The sequence below is a fragment of the Scyliorhinus torazame genome, chromosome 9 (genome assembly GCF_047496885.1).
Source record: "Scyliorhinus torazame isolate Kashiwa2021f chromosome 9, sScyTor2.1, whole genome shotgun sequence".
Taxonomy (NCBI): Eukaryota; Metazoa; Chordata; class Chondrichthyes; order Carcharhiniformes; family Scyliorhinidae; genus Scyliorhinus; species Scyliorhinus torazame.
In genome coordinates this window covers 174,762,686-174,780,126 of record NC_092715.1, presented here as the reverse complement: position 1 = coordinate 174,780,126, position 17,441 = coordinate 174,762,686, and the positions used below count along the sequence as shown (strand labels likewise).

General features: G+C 39.9%; 1 protein-coding gene across 3 annotated transcripts in view; it reads left to right on the top strand.

The window, feature by feature from the left end:
- Positions 1-1,279: 1,279 nt before the first annotated feature.
- The window catches only part of ror2 (receptor tyrosine kinase-like orphan receptor 2), a 324,120-nt gene continuing 307,958 nt past the window's right edge, over positions 1,280-17,441 (top strand). For all 3 annotated transcript variants that reach the window (XM_072516837.1, XM_072516833.1, XM_072516836.1), the window contains exon 1: positions 1,280-1,740. In XM_072516837.1, the coding sequence (XP_072372938.1) occupies positions 1,659-1,740 (82 nt within the window). In that variant the 5' untranslated portion in view covers positions 1,280-1,658. The remainder of the gene's footprint in view (positions 1,741-17,441) is intronic.

The window sequence follows — 17,441 nt, the reverse complement described above, 5'->3', positions numbered from 1 at the left end:
CACCTCGTCTTTTTGGATTAAAGGTCTTTAGAATTTAATCATTGACCCAGGTTCAGTTCTGTTTTCCCGAGTTCTTTTCATTTGTCAGTTGGTCCGCTTTTGCTAATTTTCCCGGTGGGTTTGTAAATGCATGAGGAAATGATAGAGATCTACATATATATTGCATATAGCTCTGTTGGCTGGACAGTTGGTTTGTGATGCAGAACACGACCAACAGCGTGGTTTCAATTCCTGTACTGGCAAAGGTTATTCATGAAGGCCCTGCATTCTCAACTTTGCCCCTCACTTGAGGTGTGGTGACCCTCAGATTAAATCACCACCAGTTAGCTCTTCCCCTCAAAGGGGAAAGCAGCCTATGGTCATCTGGGACTATGGTGACTTTACCTCACATAGAATATACTTTGCAGAGACAGGTTATTAAGCATGCCAAATATCTATGCTCTGACCATCCTTTCTCATCAGTGTAACCCTCTATTCCATTCCCCTCATATGCACATCTTGTGCCTCCTAAATGCACACAACATTCACCTCAACCATGCTCTGCTGTGGCGTTACACGTCCTTCCCATTCTTTGGGTAAAGACGTTTCTTTAGAACGGCCTCTTTGATTTATTGGTGATTATCTTGCATTGATTGCCTTTAGGTTTCCTCTTTCCCCACAATGCTCTTTCTCAGCATTTACTCAAACAGAACTTTTCCGAATTCTAAAGACCTTTAATTCACCCCTCTACTTTTCAAGAGAAAAGATGCACGGCCTGTTTTATTCTTTCCTAATAGGTATAACCTCAAAGGTCTGGAGTCAGCCTTGTGATTTTGTTTGCACCCTCTGCGCCCCGACATCCCTTGTATATCACGATGACCAGAACTGTGCACAGTATTGGACTTATATGGTGTAAGTTCTATCTAAGTTTAGCATGACTTTTCTACTTTTCAATTCTATCCTTCCAAAAACAACCCGGAGTGCTTGACTTGCCTGTTTTTTTTCAATACATGGCCGCACACTAACCTGCTCGGGTACTTTTCGTGAATTGTGTTTGTCCTCACAGATCCTTTACTCTATCCCACCCACCCCCAAATTTTTTAGATGTTATCTCCCATGAGATGCGATACCCTGATGAAGGATCTGGTTTTGCATTTCTGTTTTTCTTTTGATGCTGCATATTAATTACTTCAGTGATTCACAGCGTTCCCCGGGCCCTCGCCGCCGCCAGGATGCGCTGTTAACATTTTTTTCAGTCCCCCCTCCCTTCAGACCGGGATGCTGTCTCCGGCTCGAGCGAGCGGGGAGGGAGGCGCGCGCTGCGGGCACGGGGAGGGCGCGCGCTCACGTTACACAGACGAAAGTTTGAAGAAAACCTTCGGCTCTGATTTACCGCAGGAGATGTTGCAAAACAAAAACTTTGCCGGGAAGAAGACGCCGCCGCCAGATTTTGATTGAGTGGAATTAGCTGCTTGCGTTGTGAGAGAATCCTGAGGAGCAGACAGACAGAGGGCTTTGTACAGAGGTTCCTTTTTGTTGCTTTCTCGTGGTTCGTGCTGCCTCTCTTGGGGAGAGGGGGACCGGTTCCGTCTCTTTGGATGAACAAGACCAAGTCGCTACCCCCCTTCCCCCCGCCACCTCTCAAATACCTGGCGTGCTCTGCGTTTAACTAACGAGTGATGTACAAAACCACACTTTTTGGGGACAACTTCGTGCTGCTTCTGTTCATGTGTTGCCCGCTTTTCGGGGAGATTTCAACAGGTAAGGGCTTTCCACAGAGGGAAACGCTATTTAACTCGCGCGGAGGAAAGTTTAGATTGTCTAACTTGGTGCATCTTCCCATTCACCGAGCGGAACAATGGACCATTGGAAGCCCCTCGGCCCATCGTGCCTCTGGTAGCGTTTATAAGTTCGCTGCGATGATTTTGCAACCCAGCTCCGGAGTGTTTTGTTCTTTGGTGCGCCCGTCAAATGTCAGGCCAATTTTAATTGTAAAATGCTTGCAGAGAGAAAGATGCGAGATTTTTGTCGGCGGGTTTCTCTTGTTCCTTTATGTGTACACGGCAAACAGTGCTGGAAAAAGATAAACGTGAATAAACGCTTTTCATTTCCTGTCTGCCTTGCCGAGTGCATGTTTGGAATCAGGAAGCATCATGCTTCACGTTAACAAGCCATGCAATTGTGTTTTTTTTTAAGAGTTTGCTAAACTCGGTGATTAACATTTGACCTCTGTTTGTGAGTTACAATTTCACCAGATTCCCACTTTGTACTGCGAGAACAGGCTGCTGATGTATTCCTTTTTCAATGTGGTTGCTAAAGTTTTTTTGTACCCAAGGGATGAGGTGATTGCATTCATTTGAGGCTAATTTTGGTGGAGCGATTTCCTGTATTTTGTTCAGCTATGCAAACGGTGAATTTGAATTAGGGACGTTGCGACCGGAGGTTTGTGGGGGGAGAGAGAGCACAGTTCCTTAATGTTTGGGAACGGCGTTACATGTGCCTGATGTTTGGGGATCTCAGTTCTGGGTATCAAACACAAATGTTTGGCCAGCAACAAATTTCCAAGTTTGAATTTTTTTTGATCCAATGTTTTTGTATGTATTGGAAAACTGAATGAAAGTGAACTGATTTGACTAGATGGTTGTGTGTATTCACTTTGGATACTATTTAATTGCGCCGCATTGCTTCTGCCCAGCAACTGACGGGTGAGGCACGTTGTTGCCGATTCAATTACATGTGTTAATCAACTGCATATTGAGGAGGATCTCTTCCTGGCGAATTCTTTGTCGGTCCCTCTAATCCATTTTTCTTCTCAACGGGAGGTGACAGATGCTTACGTTTCCTGTTGTTAAAAGGCAAGTTTGCTAGGTTCTGCCATTTGGTACCACTGATGGGGGTTGGGGAACCGAAAGCTCTGAAGTTAAGAACAATTTAGGTGGAATTTATTTTCAACTGGCTTTTATTACCCCCTTTTGAATGCACAAAGATAATGCGTAATAAGGGCCAACTTTAAATTTATTGGGGGTGGGGGGGAGACACATGAGAAGAGATCAAATATTGGAATTTCAAGTGGCCACAATTGTTAATTCTGAACTACCTACAGACAGAAGGCGAAAAATAGTGCAAAATGTGTCGGCATGGACAAGATGGGCCGAATGGCCCACTCCTGTACTGTACCACTTCTGGTGTAGCTTTCATTTAAATATATTTATTTAATGAACAAAAATGCTGAAAGCACTCAGCAGACCAGACCGCACCTGTGGGATAAATTAATATCTTCAGTTATATTTTGAATCACATTTGATATTTTGCTAAATTATTTCTTGGTGGCACCCTGGAACAACAGCGGTGCAACAATGTCTGTGCACAAGATCAATTTTAATTTACAGCTATGAATATGAATGAAGGTGCAAACATGGCCCGTCCCAATTCCCATGATGAAAATTGTGTTGTCTTCCTTTTAAAACATGCTAACTATTTTGCTCAAGTCTCCCCTGCACTCTTAACTAATATACTATTTGACAGGCAGTGCCTCTAAGCAAGTGGTTAAAACTGACAATGTGTATTTCAATATTTATATAGAAAATCAGACATCTAATCTGCAGCTCTGTTTCATTATCTCTTCTCCAGTGGGTCCTAAAGATAAGTAATAATGGCTTCAAACATTTTTATTTTGCAAAATTGTCAAATTCGTGTTCCTCAGAAACTGACAGCAACTTCAGGGTCCGCACATCCACCGAATAATAGTGAAGAAACGGAAATAGCTGTCAGTGATTCAAAGGATCTGCTGTTGACTTGATTTTCTCCTGACTGCAATCAGTGGGAAATCTAAGAACATCCAATCTTATGCTTTTATTCTCACCATATGCCCCTCCTTGAAAAAGCTAATCTTGTTGAATGATATGCAACCTGGTTTGTAATAGTATACAAACTTCATGATTACTGCTAAACCCCCTCACTGGCACTGAAAAGCTAATTTTGTATTTGTGGAAGATTAAATATTCCAGAATAGAATAATACTAGAATAATATATAATCCACATCTTTACAATTTTTGACGTTTATTTTCACTTTAATCCAGTCATAAATGATTTATTTCGCTATTTGAAATAGTAAATTGAAAGTAAAGGATTCAGTGCTTTTATCTTCATGCTTTTTGAGTCTGAGAGTACTTTAATATGATTGATTGCTTACCCTGCTTGCTGACATCACTTGCTGTATGCGTGGAAATCCCCTCTACAGCATCAAATCTTAACTGCCATCAAGAAAGGGCAAGCCCATGCCACATAGATCATTAAATCAGCTTTCTTTGAAGTCAGTGGCGAACACTGTTGCTTCACTGCTGACCACAAACTCTAGGCCATTGTTGTTCCAGTGTAAAGCAGCTCATTGTTCCATTGATGGTAGGGAAGAAAGATTTGAGTCAGACTCTAACCTACGATGTAAAATAATCCATTTGTGAGATTGTTTCTACCTGTAGCATTGAAAAGTAGAGTAAATTAACCTTTGTACACATCACACTTCCTCTGACCTGAATAAATAGGTTCATAATGCTCAACAGGTTGTTGTAGAAAATGCAGAGCATTTGCAAGGTCTGATACATTTTCTGGATTTGCAAAGAGATCCAGCCTAGTGATAAAAAGATCACCAAGCACATAATTGAACCAAATCCAAAACACTGCCTTCCTGTAATGGTCACAATGGGCAGACACATGTGCACACCCTAGGTTTCCTCCTTTCCATAGCTTGATGTTGCATTCCACTGAAATGATGGCATGTGGTTGCCCTAATAACATAATCTATTTTCTGGGACTAAACCAGAGAAAGTGTTTCAAATCTTGTTTTATTTTGGTCTACTAATGCTGACCAGCTGGTAAGTCAGCAGTCTCTGTATAATGCAGGCACTGTCAAATGAGATGGTCGCAAATCTACCTGCCTTTAGAAACTCTCAACTATGATGATACAGGCCAAATGATCCAATTGTGTTTGGACATTTTCACAATGTACATGATGCAATAAATGGTAATTCCACAGCTATCCAAGTTAGTCAAGTATAAACTGCACTTTCACGTGTCTGTTTAATTGAATTGCCTTCTTTTATTCCTTTATGGGATGTGGGTGTTGTTGGCTAGGTCACTATTTATTGTCCAACCCTAATTTTCCTTGAGAAGATGCTGCCTGCTTGAATCACTGCAGTCCCTGTGGTGTATGTACATCTTCAGTGCTGTGAAGGAATTCCTGGATTTTGACCCAGCAATGATGAAGGAACAGTGATATATTTCCAAGTCAGGAAGGTGTGTGACTTTTAGGGGAACTTGCATATACTGGATGCTTACTTATACTGTATACTATACCAACAATGTTATAAATAACAGTAGAATACAGATCTAAATTTCCAAAACAGATTATCTGAATTGTATGGACACACAAAAGAGATGTATTTATAGAAAGAAACAATTGCAATCATTTTTTTCATATTACTAACAGTTCTGAAAGTGTTAACAGATATTTGCATGTTCTCAATAGAATAAAATCCCTACAGTACTGAAGGAGGCCTTTCGGCCCATCAAGTCTGCAGCAACCCTTTGAAAGACCACCCTACCTAGCCCAATCCCCGTCCTATTCCTGCAACTTTACCCCAAAGGGCAATTTAGCATGGCCAATCCACCTAACCTGCACATCTTTGGACTGTGGGAGGAAACCAGACCATCAGGGGGAAACGGGGAAAAGTCACCCAAGGTCGGAATCGAACCCGGGTCCCTGGCGCTGTGAGGCAGCAGTGCTAACCACTGTGCCACCGTGTCGCCCTAGTTGACTACTTCAAGGTTAACTTTAATCCAAATAAGCAGAGATGGTGTGCAAAGGTTGCCTTCTGTGGCATTTCTTATATTTTCCCTTTGTTTTAAAGATTTTATGGTACACAAGCAATTATTATAATTCAGCACACCAAGCTAACAAGCTCCTGAGGTTGCAATTGTTGCCAGTGCTTATTAATCTATTATTGTTGACTATATGTTTCATGTATTTGGAATGAGAGGCTGATGATTTGGCAGCAATGGGAGGCAAAGGATGGAATGGAGGAGGTGATGGCAGCTTTTGGGAGGCAAAGGATGGAATGGAGGAGGTGATGGCTGCTTTTGGTTCATAAAATTCCTACAGTGCAGGAAAAGGCCATTCGGCCCATTGAGTTGGCACCGAACCTCTGAAAGAGCACCCTAGCCAGATTCCCACCCTACCCCTGCGAACCAGTAACCTCACTTAACCCGGACATCCCTGGACACTGAGGGGCAATTTAGCACAGCCAGTCCACCTAACCTGCACATTTTTGGACTGTGGGAGGAAACTAGAGCTCCCAGAGGGAACCCCACACAGGCACAGGGAGAAAGTGCAAACTCTACACACACAATCACCCAAGGCTGGAATTGAACCCGGGTTCTTGGTGCTGTGAGGCAGCAGTACTAACCACCGTGCCGCCCCAGTCATGCTATTCACAGAAGGAGACCATGACTGGTTGAAATTGGTTTTGAAATTGGAGTTTGATTTAAAAGTAAGCAACTTATATTGAAGATGCATAATGTTAGCAAACTTGGATTTAAATTTTAAAAGAGCGAGCTGCTAAGTTTGCTTTTTATCATTTAAGGATGGACAATTGAATGGCAAGCTTCTCAACAAATCACAATTTTCTGGAGATAATCTATTTCTTTGGATTTGAAGAAATGAATACTTAAATTGTACTGTTGTTGTGCAGAGCTCCACAGAATCAGATTTAATGTGATTTTATATCCTCTTTTATTTATGTCATGCTAAAACTCCAGTATTGGCATAGATTCCTCTGCCCTCTTTCTGAGGGGCTTGAAGAATTACGTAGCCACAAAGGATTTTATTAATTTAATGGATCCCATCTGGCAATATTTAAGTATCTTAGGTGTGCTGAAGGAATGTCCAAACGAAATATAATCAGTTTTAAAACTTCAAAATGCTTTTTAACTGTTAGTTCCATTGAAGACTGATATGTGAAACAGTGAGACAATTACATGGCACCAATTACATTATATAAATCGGTCCCATACTGGCGCACGGGTTTCCCGGCGACGAGGGGCGCATTCAACAGGAAATCTCGTTGATAACGGCGGGACCAGTAAATCCTGCTGGCGGGCTGCCTCCGTCACTGAAAAACATGTGGCGGGTTAGTCGGTAAATCCCGCCCTTCCTCTTTGTTTGATTAGGCTGAAATACATAAAAGCAATAAGTAATCAAGTTTAATATGTGATGTACTGAAGTATTTTTGGTCATTTCAACAATAAACCACAATGCAAGTAAGCTATAAGCAAACATTGATTTGTAAAGGATAATCTTTATGACTTAGTGGGTTCAGTTTTTAAAAAATGGTTGCGACCTATTGTGTGAATAAGCTAAATATTAAATTAAGATAGGTAGCATAGACACGTGAGACTTTTCAAAAGCTCAAATCCTTTAATGTGGTAACCACCCATCTCAAAAACCTCTGCAAATAGTTTTTTAAATCCCTCTTCCTTTATTACTTAACAGTATTTACTTGAGGGAGAGAGCTGATAAAATCACACTGAGGAATGTAGCATTATATGTTCTTGTAATGGTGTTTCACTGCGTAGTTGGTATATTGATAACCATGATTTATTTAAATTTATGAGAAATTAAAGACAGCACAAAGTAAAAAAGTTATACTATATCAAACATTCTAGACTGAACAGACCGCTGCATTATGCAGAAGTGATTACTGTAATCCAAACATACATAAATGGACATAAAGATGCTACTGTGTAGTCACAGGATGGCTGTTTGCATGTAATGCATCATATCATATCATGCATGGCTATGTCCATACCCATACATTCAGACATGAAAAAACTGAACCAATTAGAAGTCAATGACAAAAGTTGAGCATAGTGAATTGAATAGCCTGTTGTCTTTCAGCTGTATGTAGCATTACAGCATATGGAATGAAAAAAACTAGTCTGTGGAAAGAAGGGATTACTGTGCTAATTTTTAAATCGTAGAGGCTTCAATAAGTGACTTTGTAATGCTTTCCCTTACTAGCTGTGCATGCATTTTTGTATATTTAGTTTTTATAGAATAATAGAACAAAACCGCAAAGAAGGAGGCTATTCTGCCCGTTGTGCCCCTCCTTCGTGAAGCACCCCCCCTCCCCCCACCAAATAGTTCCACGACCGCAACACCAAAAACAAAATGCTGCGGATGCTAGGAATCTGAAATAAAAATGCTGGAAGCACTCCTCGGGTATGGCAGCATCTGTAGTGGTCAAGGTTCTAATGAAGGATCATTGACCTGAAACACTGGACCAGATCTTTGTTCCCAAGGCAGGTAGTGCAAGTCTAGAAATTTCACGCATGTATGAGTCACACCTTGTTCACTTTCTGCTGCTGGCGAAAAATGTGATGGGAATGCAGCAGAACCGCCAGATCTGGGATTGCCTGCCATCAACTCTTTCTCTCCACAGATGCTGTGTGACTTGCTGACTATTTCTAGTATTTCCTGTTTTTGTTATTGTAGTCTGATTAACTGCTCTTTCCCCATAGCTCTGCAAATTTTCCCTGTTCAATTATTTTTCTAATTCTCTTCGAAAGTTACTATTGAATATGCTTCCAGCACCTTTTCAGTTAATGTAGTCCAGCTCACACCAAATTTTTCATTAAGGTTCTTCATACTGCCTCTGTCTCTTTGGCCAATCATGTTAAATCTGTGTCCTCAAGTTACTGATGCTTTCACCATTAGAAACAGAGTAAATAGGGAAAATAATATCCAAACTTTTCAATATTTGGAACATCTTTATCAGATACCTTCTAAGGTGAACAATGTCAAAGTCTTTCCACATAACTGAAGGTTCTTTTAGACCCCCTCTAAGGCTTTGACATCTTAAAATTGGTGCCCAGAAATGGACCCAATACTCCAGCTGAGACCTAATTAGTATTTTGTACAGGATTAGCATTTCCTGCCTTTTGTATTCTGGTGCTGATGTGCTTCAGTGATGCGAGGGAGTCAGAGTTGCTGTGGCAACATGCACTTTTACATGCATGTTATAGTCTGGAGTTATGGATAGTGATGGTAGAAGTGCCAATGTTCCATCAAATGAATGATCAAGAATCTCTCCCACTCTTGCCACCTGCCACTGGCAGCAAGATTTGGAGGTTGACACTCAACATGCTTGACCGTGTTACAAATGCACCTTCCTTGACCATCAAGTTCTGGGGTGGGACTGTTTTGACCTTTTGACTCCGAGGCCACCTACCCATTGTGCCACAAGACCACTAATCTATTGTTCTCTATTCTGCTAGTAATAAAACCAAGGATCCCATATTTTCAACTTGTCCTGCTACCTCCAAAGATTTGTGTATATACACCCCCCAGTTCTTGTTCTTCCTGCAACCCCTTTCAAATTGTATAATTTAGTTTGTATTGCCTGTCTCTTTGATCCAATTAAAATGTACTACTTTACACTTTTGCTTTAAATTTAATCTGCCACTTCACCAGTCTATGCTCTTCTGAAGTTTGTAACAACCTTCCTCACAATTTGCTATCTCTTTCCGTTTTGTGGCATCTACGGAGTTAAAGTATGCCTTGTACACCCAAGTCCAGGTCATTAATATGCAGTATATCAAAAAGAACAGTAGTCCTAATACCACCCCCTCGGGAGCACCACTGTGCATTTTCTTCCAATCTGAAAAGCTATTGTGCATGAATACTCCCTCTACTTTCTGTGCCTTAACAATTCATATTCACACTGCCACTTTTCTTTTAATCCTATGGATTCAATTTTGCTAACAAGTTTATGATGTGCTACTTTGCCAAAGACTTTTGAAAACCCATGCATATGACATGCTTCCCCCCCCCCCCCCGCCATTCCTACATCAAAGAACTCTTGTGCGATGAAGGGATAGGTTATAAAAGCAAAATCCTTAATTAAAGTGCTGCATTATCTGAAGTAACAAGTGTTAAATTAATCTGAATTATTATTTCAAGAAAGTGTTTGAAAATAGAACATTAATTGTCAAGAGTTAAATGTTTGCTTTTTTGTTTGAAAAAGCAAACAAACCTCTATTCTTTGAACATTTGGAGCAGTTGATGGACTCTAAATAACTTCCCTATTTTATTCCACAATACATTGAGGTGGCATGGAACTGGGACAGATTATTTGGCAGTTTAGAACAAGAGTAAAGTAATATTAAAGAAAATTAATATCAAATGTTCTTACTCAATCCATATGTGGGTAAGTTGGCAAAGCTGTAATGATGAAGGAGGCAAGAATTCCAATGGCTTTTAATAAAATGAACTGGTGGAGCATTTTTATTTTGTCAAAAGTGCAGCTTCCAATGATTGTCAAAAGGTGCTATTGATAGCAGCCAGAGAGTATTGGTGATACATATGTTACAGTGAAACTTTGTTACTTGAAACTTGGACTTCCCATGAGCCAATTTCAAGGCAGGCGTTTCCATCTACACATTTATAAGATTAGATTGATGAGGCTGGGAGAGAACATGAATGTGAAGCAGAAATACTCATTTATAGAAGGCAATTTGGAAGGTTTTTATTTCAAGTCTGTGCCGAGATTCAATGTGACTGTTTGAAAGCATTAGTTACAAATTGAGGATATAAATGTTGGATTACAAATGTAGAATGCTATTGCAGTAGAACTGAACACTATGTAAAAAAAAAATTGGATAAAATCCTCAGTTACCTGGTTTATTTCTAACCTAATTTTATCCTTTTGCAATGTAATTTCTGCAGTTTGTAATCTGATATCAGGTTGAACTGAGAATGTCTTGTGTGTTTGTGGAAGAAGGAGGCCGTTAAAAGGTTTGATTTATGCCAGAGAAGTCATTCATTAGATTTGCTTTAGTGGTTATGATTTCTGACTTTTAGGAAAAATTGTAATAAACCTGTAGAAAGATTTACATTTCTGAAGGCTGAGTATATGTTTACTGTTAACTGATTTCATGAACTTCACTCTCCTTTTAAGTACTCCTGCACAGCTGGTTTGGGTTGTTTTTATTAAGGTATACAACCAGACTAACTGTTTGAAGAAAATATTAAACAATTGACATCTGCAAGTTGTGACCAGTCATTCTAGGCTTCTTAATATGCTTTTGCTTCTCTGTGGTTTTGTTAACTATTGATAAAATAAGGGGGGAAAAGCTTGAAAGCTTGTGAATATAGATTCTAAACAAATTCAGTTTATTGTGCTGACTTGCCTCCTCCAACCTTCTGATCAAGTGAGAAATAGAATGTAGATAGGTAGTTCTATTCAGTGACATGCAGTATAAAATGTGGTTACAATAGTTAACAGGATATTATGCTTTGGAGGAACAGCGCTTTATTTAAATCATTACAGATCTGCATAAGAAATGGAAATTCATGCAAAATTTTCATATTACCACAGCTTAATAAATACTTGGTGTTCAATCATTAAAATCAAATTAATTTAAATCCTGATTCTTTGTTAAATGCAATCGAAGATGTGATCTTTGATAAGGTTCAGGATGAAAAGTGTGTGTTTATACACTATATGCATAAGCGTGTATAACAATCGTTTGTGAAGCATCTGAAAAATCTGTTTGGAAACAACATTATACTTTATTTTAAGTCTTTCATGAAGACTGAAACCTTTATTGCGTGATGAAATTTCAAAAGTTAACCCTCAACAGGACTTCCTTGGAAACAAATGAAGGAGGTTATTGGTGAGCCAATAAGATGTATTTTCATCAGTTGGTGTTTTTCTAAATTATAATTTTGTGTGTATACATGTGTATTGTATGGGCATTGATATATTTAGCCCCATCTTAAGGCAATCATTGAGAATGTAATTATATAAGGGATCAACAGTGATTAATAGTGTGAAAAAATGGCGTAGAGGTAGATGGTCAGTCATGATCTGTTTGAATTGTGCAACAGACTAGATGGGCTGAATGGCCTACTCCTCCTGTTTCCCAGATAGCATGTCCTATGTTAAATGCTTGATGGACATGATGAAAATCAATAGGTTTTAAAAAATGTATTTGTTCATGGGCATGTCAGGAGTAGCACCATGTATATTTAAAAATGAGGTGCCAATCTGATGAATCTATAACATTTGACTGCATGTCAACCAGCAGAACTGGCATGCTACAAATAAAGTAAGAGATCCCACAACGAATGGATCAGGTCAGCGCTCTACAGTCTTGCCATATTCCATTGCGAATGATGGTGGGAAATTAAGCAACTAATGGGAGAAAAAAGTTTCTTGTGTATATCCCCGTGGTGGAGCCCAGCATGACTGTACAAAATAAAAAAGAAATGTTCGCAGTCATCACTTTCAGCCAGTAGTAACAAGAGAATGATCTTTCTTGGCTTCCTCCTGAGGTGCTCATATCCCAGATGCCAGTTTTCTGCCAGTTTAACTTGCTCCATGTGACTTCAAGAAATAGCTGAGTACACTGGACAATATAACAGTTGCAGAGTCTGACAGCTACCTTGCATTAGGGTTGAAGACCTGTGCTGCATGTCAAACTGAAGCATAGCTAATCTGGTCCAATGCCGCTACAACACTAGTATCTAACCGACAATATGAACATTGCGCAGGTATGCCCTGTCAACAAGAATTACACATCCAACTCAGCCAGTTATTGTCCTGCATCCTACGCCTGATCATCAGCAAAGTGATGGAGGAGTAGTCTACTCAAAACTCATCTCATGGACCTTTCTTGCCACCTGTCCTAAACATAGTTGCATGATTCTATTTCTCTCGCTAGCTTTTTCTGTTATGAAGCTTAATTTTTTTTAATGTTAAAGGAGCTATACAATGTGAATTGTTGTAAATGTTCTCTGACTACCAGTATGACTCTGATACTTACGCAGTTCTTGGAATTGAGTATGTGTAACCTTGTGATCAGTGTTGTCTGGTATTCCACTGTCCAAATGCCACAAGATACTGCCATAACTTAGTTTTCAATATGAAAATACTGGCAATGGAAACTGACAAGGGAATATTCCAGTGTGACTTTTGAGCTTTTCAGATAGCTTGTGTGGTAGTACATGGCTTTCAACCAGAATTTTCTTTTGTTCTATTCTTGGCTTCTTCTCACTCGAACTCATGCCAGTTGAATGAGATAACTAGGTCACAAACCATCCTGTGATGGAGAGTCATCTATCTCGAGGACAAGCATATCCTATTGGCTTGCCCTACATGGATCACCCCTCCGACTAGCTAAAGAGTTTGAATCTTTTGTTAACTTTATAGCAAAATGAGGCAGAAGAACTGTTGTGAGAATAGATGTCTATTTAATACCTGGTTGCTGAAAGCGCAGAAAGATGTACCGTATATAAACTATAAAAGGCAACATTTTCCATGACTTAGTTCCAGGAATCTTTCTTCAAAATGGTTAAAGCACTACCAGTTTTCTACATTTTGCCTCACTTTGTTTGATAAGTCGTGACCATATGATGTGAGCTCTGTCTAATGGTTCTTGAAGTATTTTACTTGTAGATCTATGCAGTTTGCTTTCAGTTTAAATGTGTAAGCTATGTGCAATGTATTGCTCTGTTGAAGGATTCTGTTCTAAAATTTGGCATGTTTCTACAAAACAAAAAGTAAACATAATTTGCCTTTTTTCCTTTTGCTGTTGCAAGTTTTGAGGGTAGATATCTATGTGATCTCTACAACTCTAGCACCATGTATATTTATATTGTATTTTTATATTTGTTATAGGTATCTGGATCTACTGTCCTTTATGGGCTCCCCAATTAAATTAATTTCTTTTGCAAAAATCTCCTGCCGGAAAATAAGACCTAGACATTCTGTTAAAAATGTTGAAAAAAAATGTATTTTAAAATCAATTTCAATTTATTTCCCCTTGTTTTTGGGAGAGAAATGATTTTATGTTATTAGTCTTCATCTCTGATCTTCTGAGCTATTCCCCACACCAGCGCAAAGTCAACCTTGTTCTGTTTCCATGATGCTTCACTTTGCAGCGGTCCACTGCCTTCCTGTTTCCCAGTGGACCAGCTTTGTCACTAAATTAAAAGCAAAATACTGCGTATGCTGGAGATCTGAAATTAAAACAAAAGTGCTGGACAAACCCAGCAGTTCTGGCAGCATCTGTAGTGAGAAACAGAGTTAACGTTTCAAGTCCAATGTAACTCCTTCTGAAGAGGAGTCACATTGGACTACATGTTAATCATCTTTCTCTCCACAGATTTTGCCAGACCTGCTGAGTTTTTCCAGCACCATTTTATCTTTCTTTACAAATCCTTCCTTGTGCCTATAACTTGAGCATTTCTTAACTGATGGCAGAACCTTCAGCTGCTTGGATCCTACCATCAATTAAAAAAAAAATAATTTAGAGGCCCAATTCATTTTTTCCAATTAAGGGGCAATTTAGCATGGCCAATCCACCTACTCTGCACATCTTTTGGTTGTGGGGGCGAAACCCATGCAAACACGGGGTAAATGTGCAAACTCTACGCGGATGGTGACCCAGAGCCAGGATCGAACCTGGGACCTCGGCACCGTAAGGCAGCAGGGCTAACTACTGTGCCACCATGTTGCCCTCTTTACTTCCATCATTGAAAGTTTCCCGTTAAAATCTATCTTCTCAGCAAATCTCTCCTAAATCCATTACTAAATTATGTTCTATGGGACGTGGGACAAAGTATTACATTAAAAGTGCAAATTGTTGTTGGAACAAGGATCTTTGAAAGCAGTAGGAATATCCAGAAGAGACATATATCTGAGCAGTTATGATTTTGATATTTTGGAGCCCAATTGATGCTGTGATTTAAATCTGTTTTAAACTAATGCATTGCAAAGTTTCAGAGGATGGCACTACAAGCTGAAGCAAAAGGTCACAAAGTTTTGGCACTTTTGGCTTTGAATTGTTGTAGGATTTTGAAGTTCAATAGGTCTTGTGTTTGTCATGAAAATAAAGACCTGGCTGAAGAACTGGGAGCAGTCTGTGAACCTATTCCAGTTTTAATCTTTGAGGACTGGAAGACTGACCATATGCTGTTAAAAGTGAACTTTACCAGAGGTTGAGCTGTCTTCATCAAAACTGAATTAATGAGAAAGAAGGAGATGTTCTGCACCCTGATTAGAAGAGCTTTAACAGCCCATTATTGACAGTTTCCTTCAAAAGTACTACTGACTGGCAAATTGAGTTTGGTTTCCTCCAGCATTTAATCCATTTTAATTACTTATTTGCCTTAATCACCACTTGCATGATTAAATGCTATGGAAGAGAACTTGGTACCATTGTTAAGCAGTGTCCAATGGACAACATCATGCTAAAGCTTTTATGGTCCTGTCTGGGCTAAAGATAAATTATATATTTGTATAATCACTGGCTGCTTGCTGTAGTACAGCAGATGAGTTTTGAATAGATGATACTTTTATTTGATGGCGTCTGCTAGGTTGCTGACAAAGGTAGGACATAGTAAGGCAAAATGTACATTCTCAAGGGAGTCCTGCAGTGAAGATAGTTGTGGGAAAGGTTTGCATTTTGTTCTTGTACTTTTTGGAACTACCCAAGGCTATTGGAATGAAAGTCTCTGTAGTGATCTGTATATCTGCTGGTATGTAAAGAGTTAACAACTGTATCATAGTGCTAGACAACCACTAGATGGCAGCACTGGATCCATGTGTATATAAACTGTACTCAGAATATTCCTGCCTCTTCGTATCAGGAGTGACTAGATAGCACAGTGTTAGAGAGATATAGCTTAGCTGGCACGTGTAGTTAAACATTATTTATACTTCTTATTTACTTAATCATCAGTTATAATTGTAGAAGAGTGAACAAACCCATAGATATTTCTATTTGTTATTCAATAAATGTTATTTGCTTAATTTGAAGACTGATAGCTTCATTGAACTACAACCATCAGACCATTCTGGAAGTAAGCAAAAGAGTAACGTCCTATTACAATCACATAATATAACAGTCTCTTTCCACTCAGTGCAACAACATTCACAGGGAATTTCCTCGCAAATTCTCCTATTTGGCTATTGTAACGTCAAGGGAAGATAGGCGGAAACTTTGTTTGGCTGTCTCTGGAGTTTGCACCAATCTTTCACAAAGCCTATGGCAATGCATCTGTAGAACTTGTGCAGACATTTCTAGAGCTCCTGAGAAATTTCTAGAGCCTGACGTGAATGACTTTGGACAATTTGAACTCCTATCTTACTGATTGTGGGGTCATGGAATAAAACTACACTGATTTTAATAACATTTAAAATGTCTGTAAAGCTCAAAAGATGGCAAGTGTGATTCAGTCTGCATTTTAAAGTTTAGGATGAAAGACATGTTTGCAGAAGAATTGTGTATTTCTGATTTGCATTTTCTCACTTTACATATAACGGGCGTGGGAGTAAGACCACCTGGAACACGGAACAAATGGCCCTGAACAAATGAACCACCAATGGGTGGGTGAGGGGAGATAGTGGGGGTGGGAGGGGGATAACGGTAAGGGAAAAACAAGTTGGCAGGCAGGGTGAAAAGGGGGATGGAAAAATGAATCAATGGAAGGAATAAAATAAATTGATAGAAATGAAAATATGGCGGAGGAGGGAGTTCACAGTCTGATGTTGTTGAGCACGATGTTAAGTCCGGAAGGCTGTAATCTGCCTAAGTCCCAAAAGACGTGCTGTTATTCTCCATCTGTACCCGAACAAGCGCCGGACTGGGGCGAGGGGATTTTCATAGTAACTTCATTGCAGTGTTAATGTAAGCCTACTTGTGACACTAATAAAGATTATTATTATAATCGGAAGATGACGTGCTGTTCCTCCAGTTTGCGTTGTCTAAACTGGAACATTGCAGCAGGCCAAGGATGGACATGTGGATACGAGAGCAGAATGGTGAGTTAAAATGCAAGCGACAGGAGGTCTGGGTCCTTCTTGCGGACAAACTGAAGGTGTTCTGCAAAGTGGTCATCCAGTCTGCATTTAGTCTCCCCAATGTAGAGTAGATCGCATTTGAGCAGCACATGCAACAGACCAGATTGAAGGAGGTGCACGCGAAGCACTGCTTCACTTGAAAAGCGTGCTTTGACCCCTGGATGGTGAGCAGGGAAGAAGTAAAGGGGCAGGTGTTGCACCTCTGCGATTGCATAGGATAGTGCCATAGGAAAGGTGAGGTGTTGGGGTGATGGAGGAATGAACCAGTGTAGCCTGGCAGGAACAGTCCATAGAATCCCGACAGTGCAGAAGAGCACTCTACCCAGGCTCATTACCCTGCCCTATCCCCGCAACACAGTGCATTGATCATGGCCAGTACTCTAACAACAGCCCCACCCCTTTCAGTGGGTTCGATGACAAAGTCAGGGTTGGAACTGAGAGCAGAGTCCAGCAAGTTGAGAAGGAGATCGGTTAGAGTGGGTGAGAGGAGCAGAGAAATTGAGTCAGTCAATCTGACGCCGACAGTCAATGAAAAAATT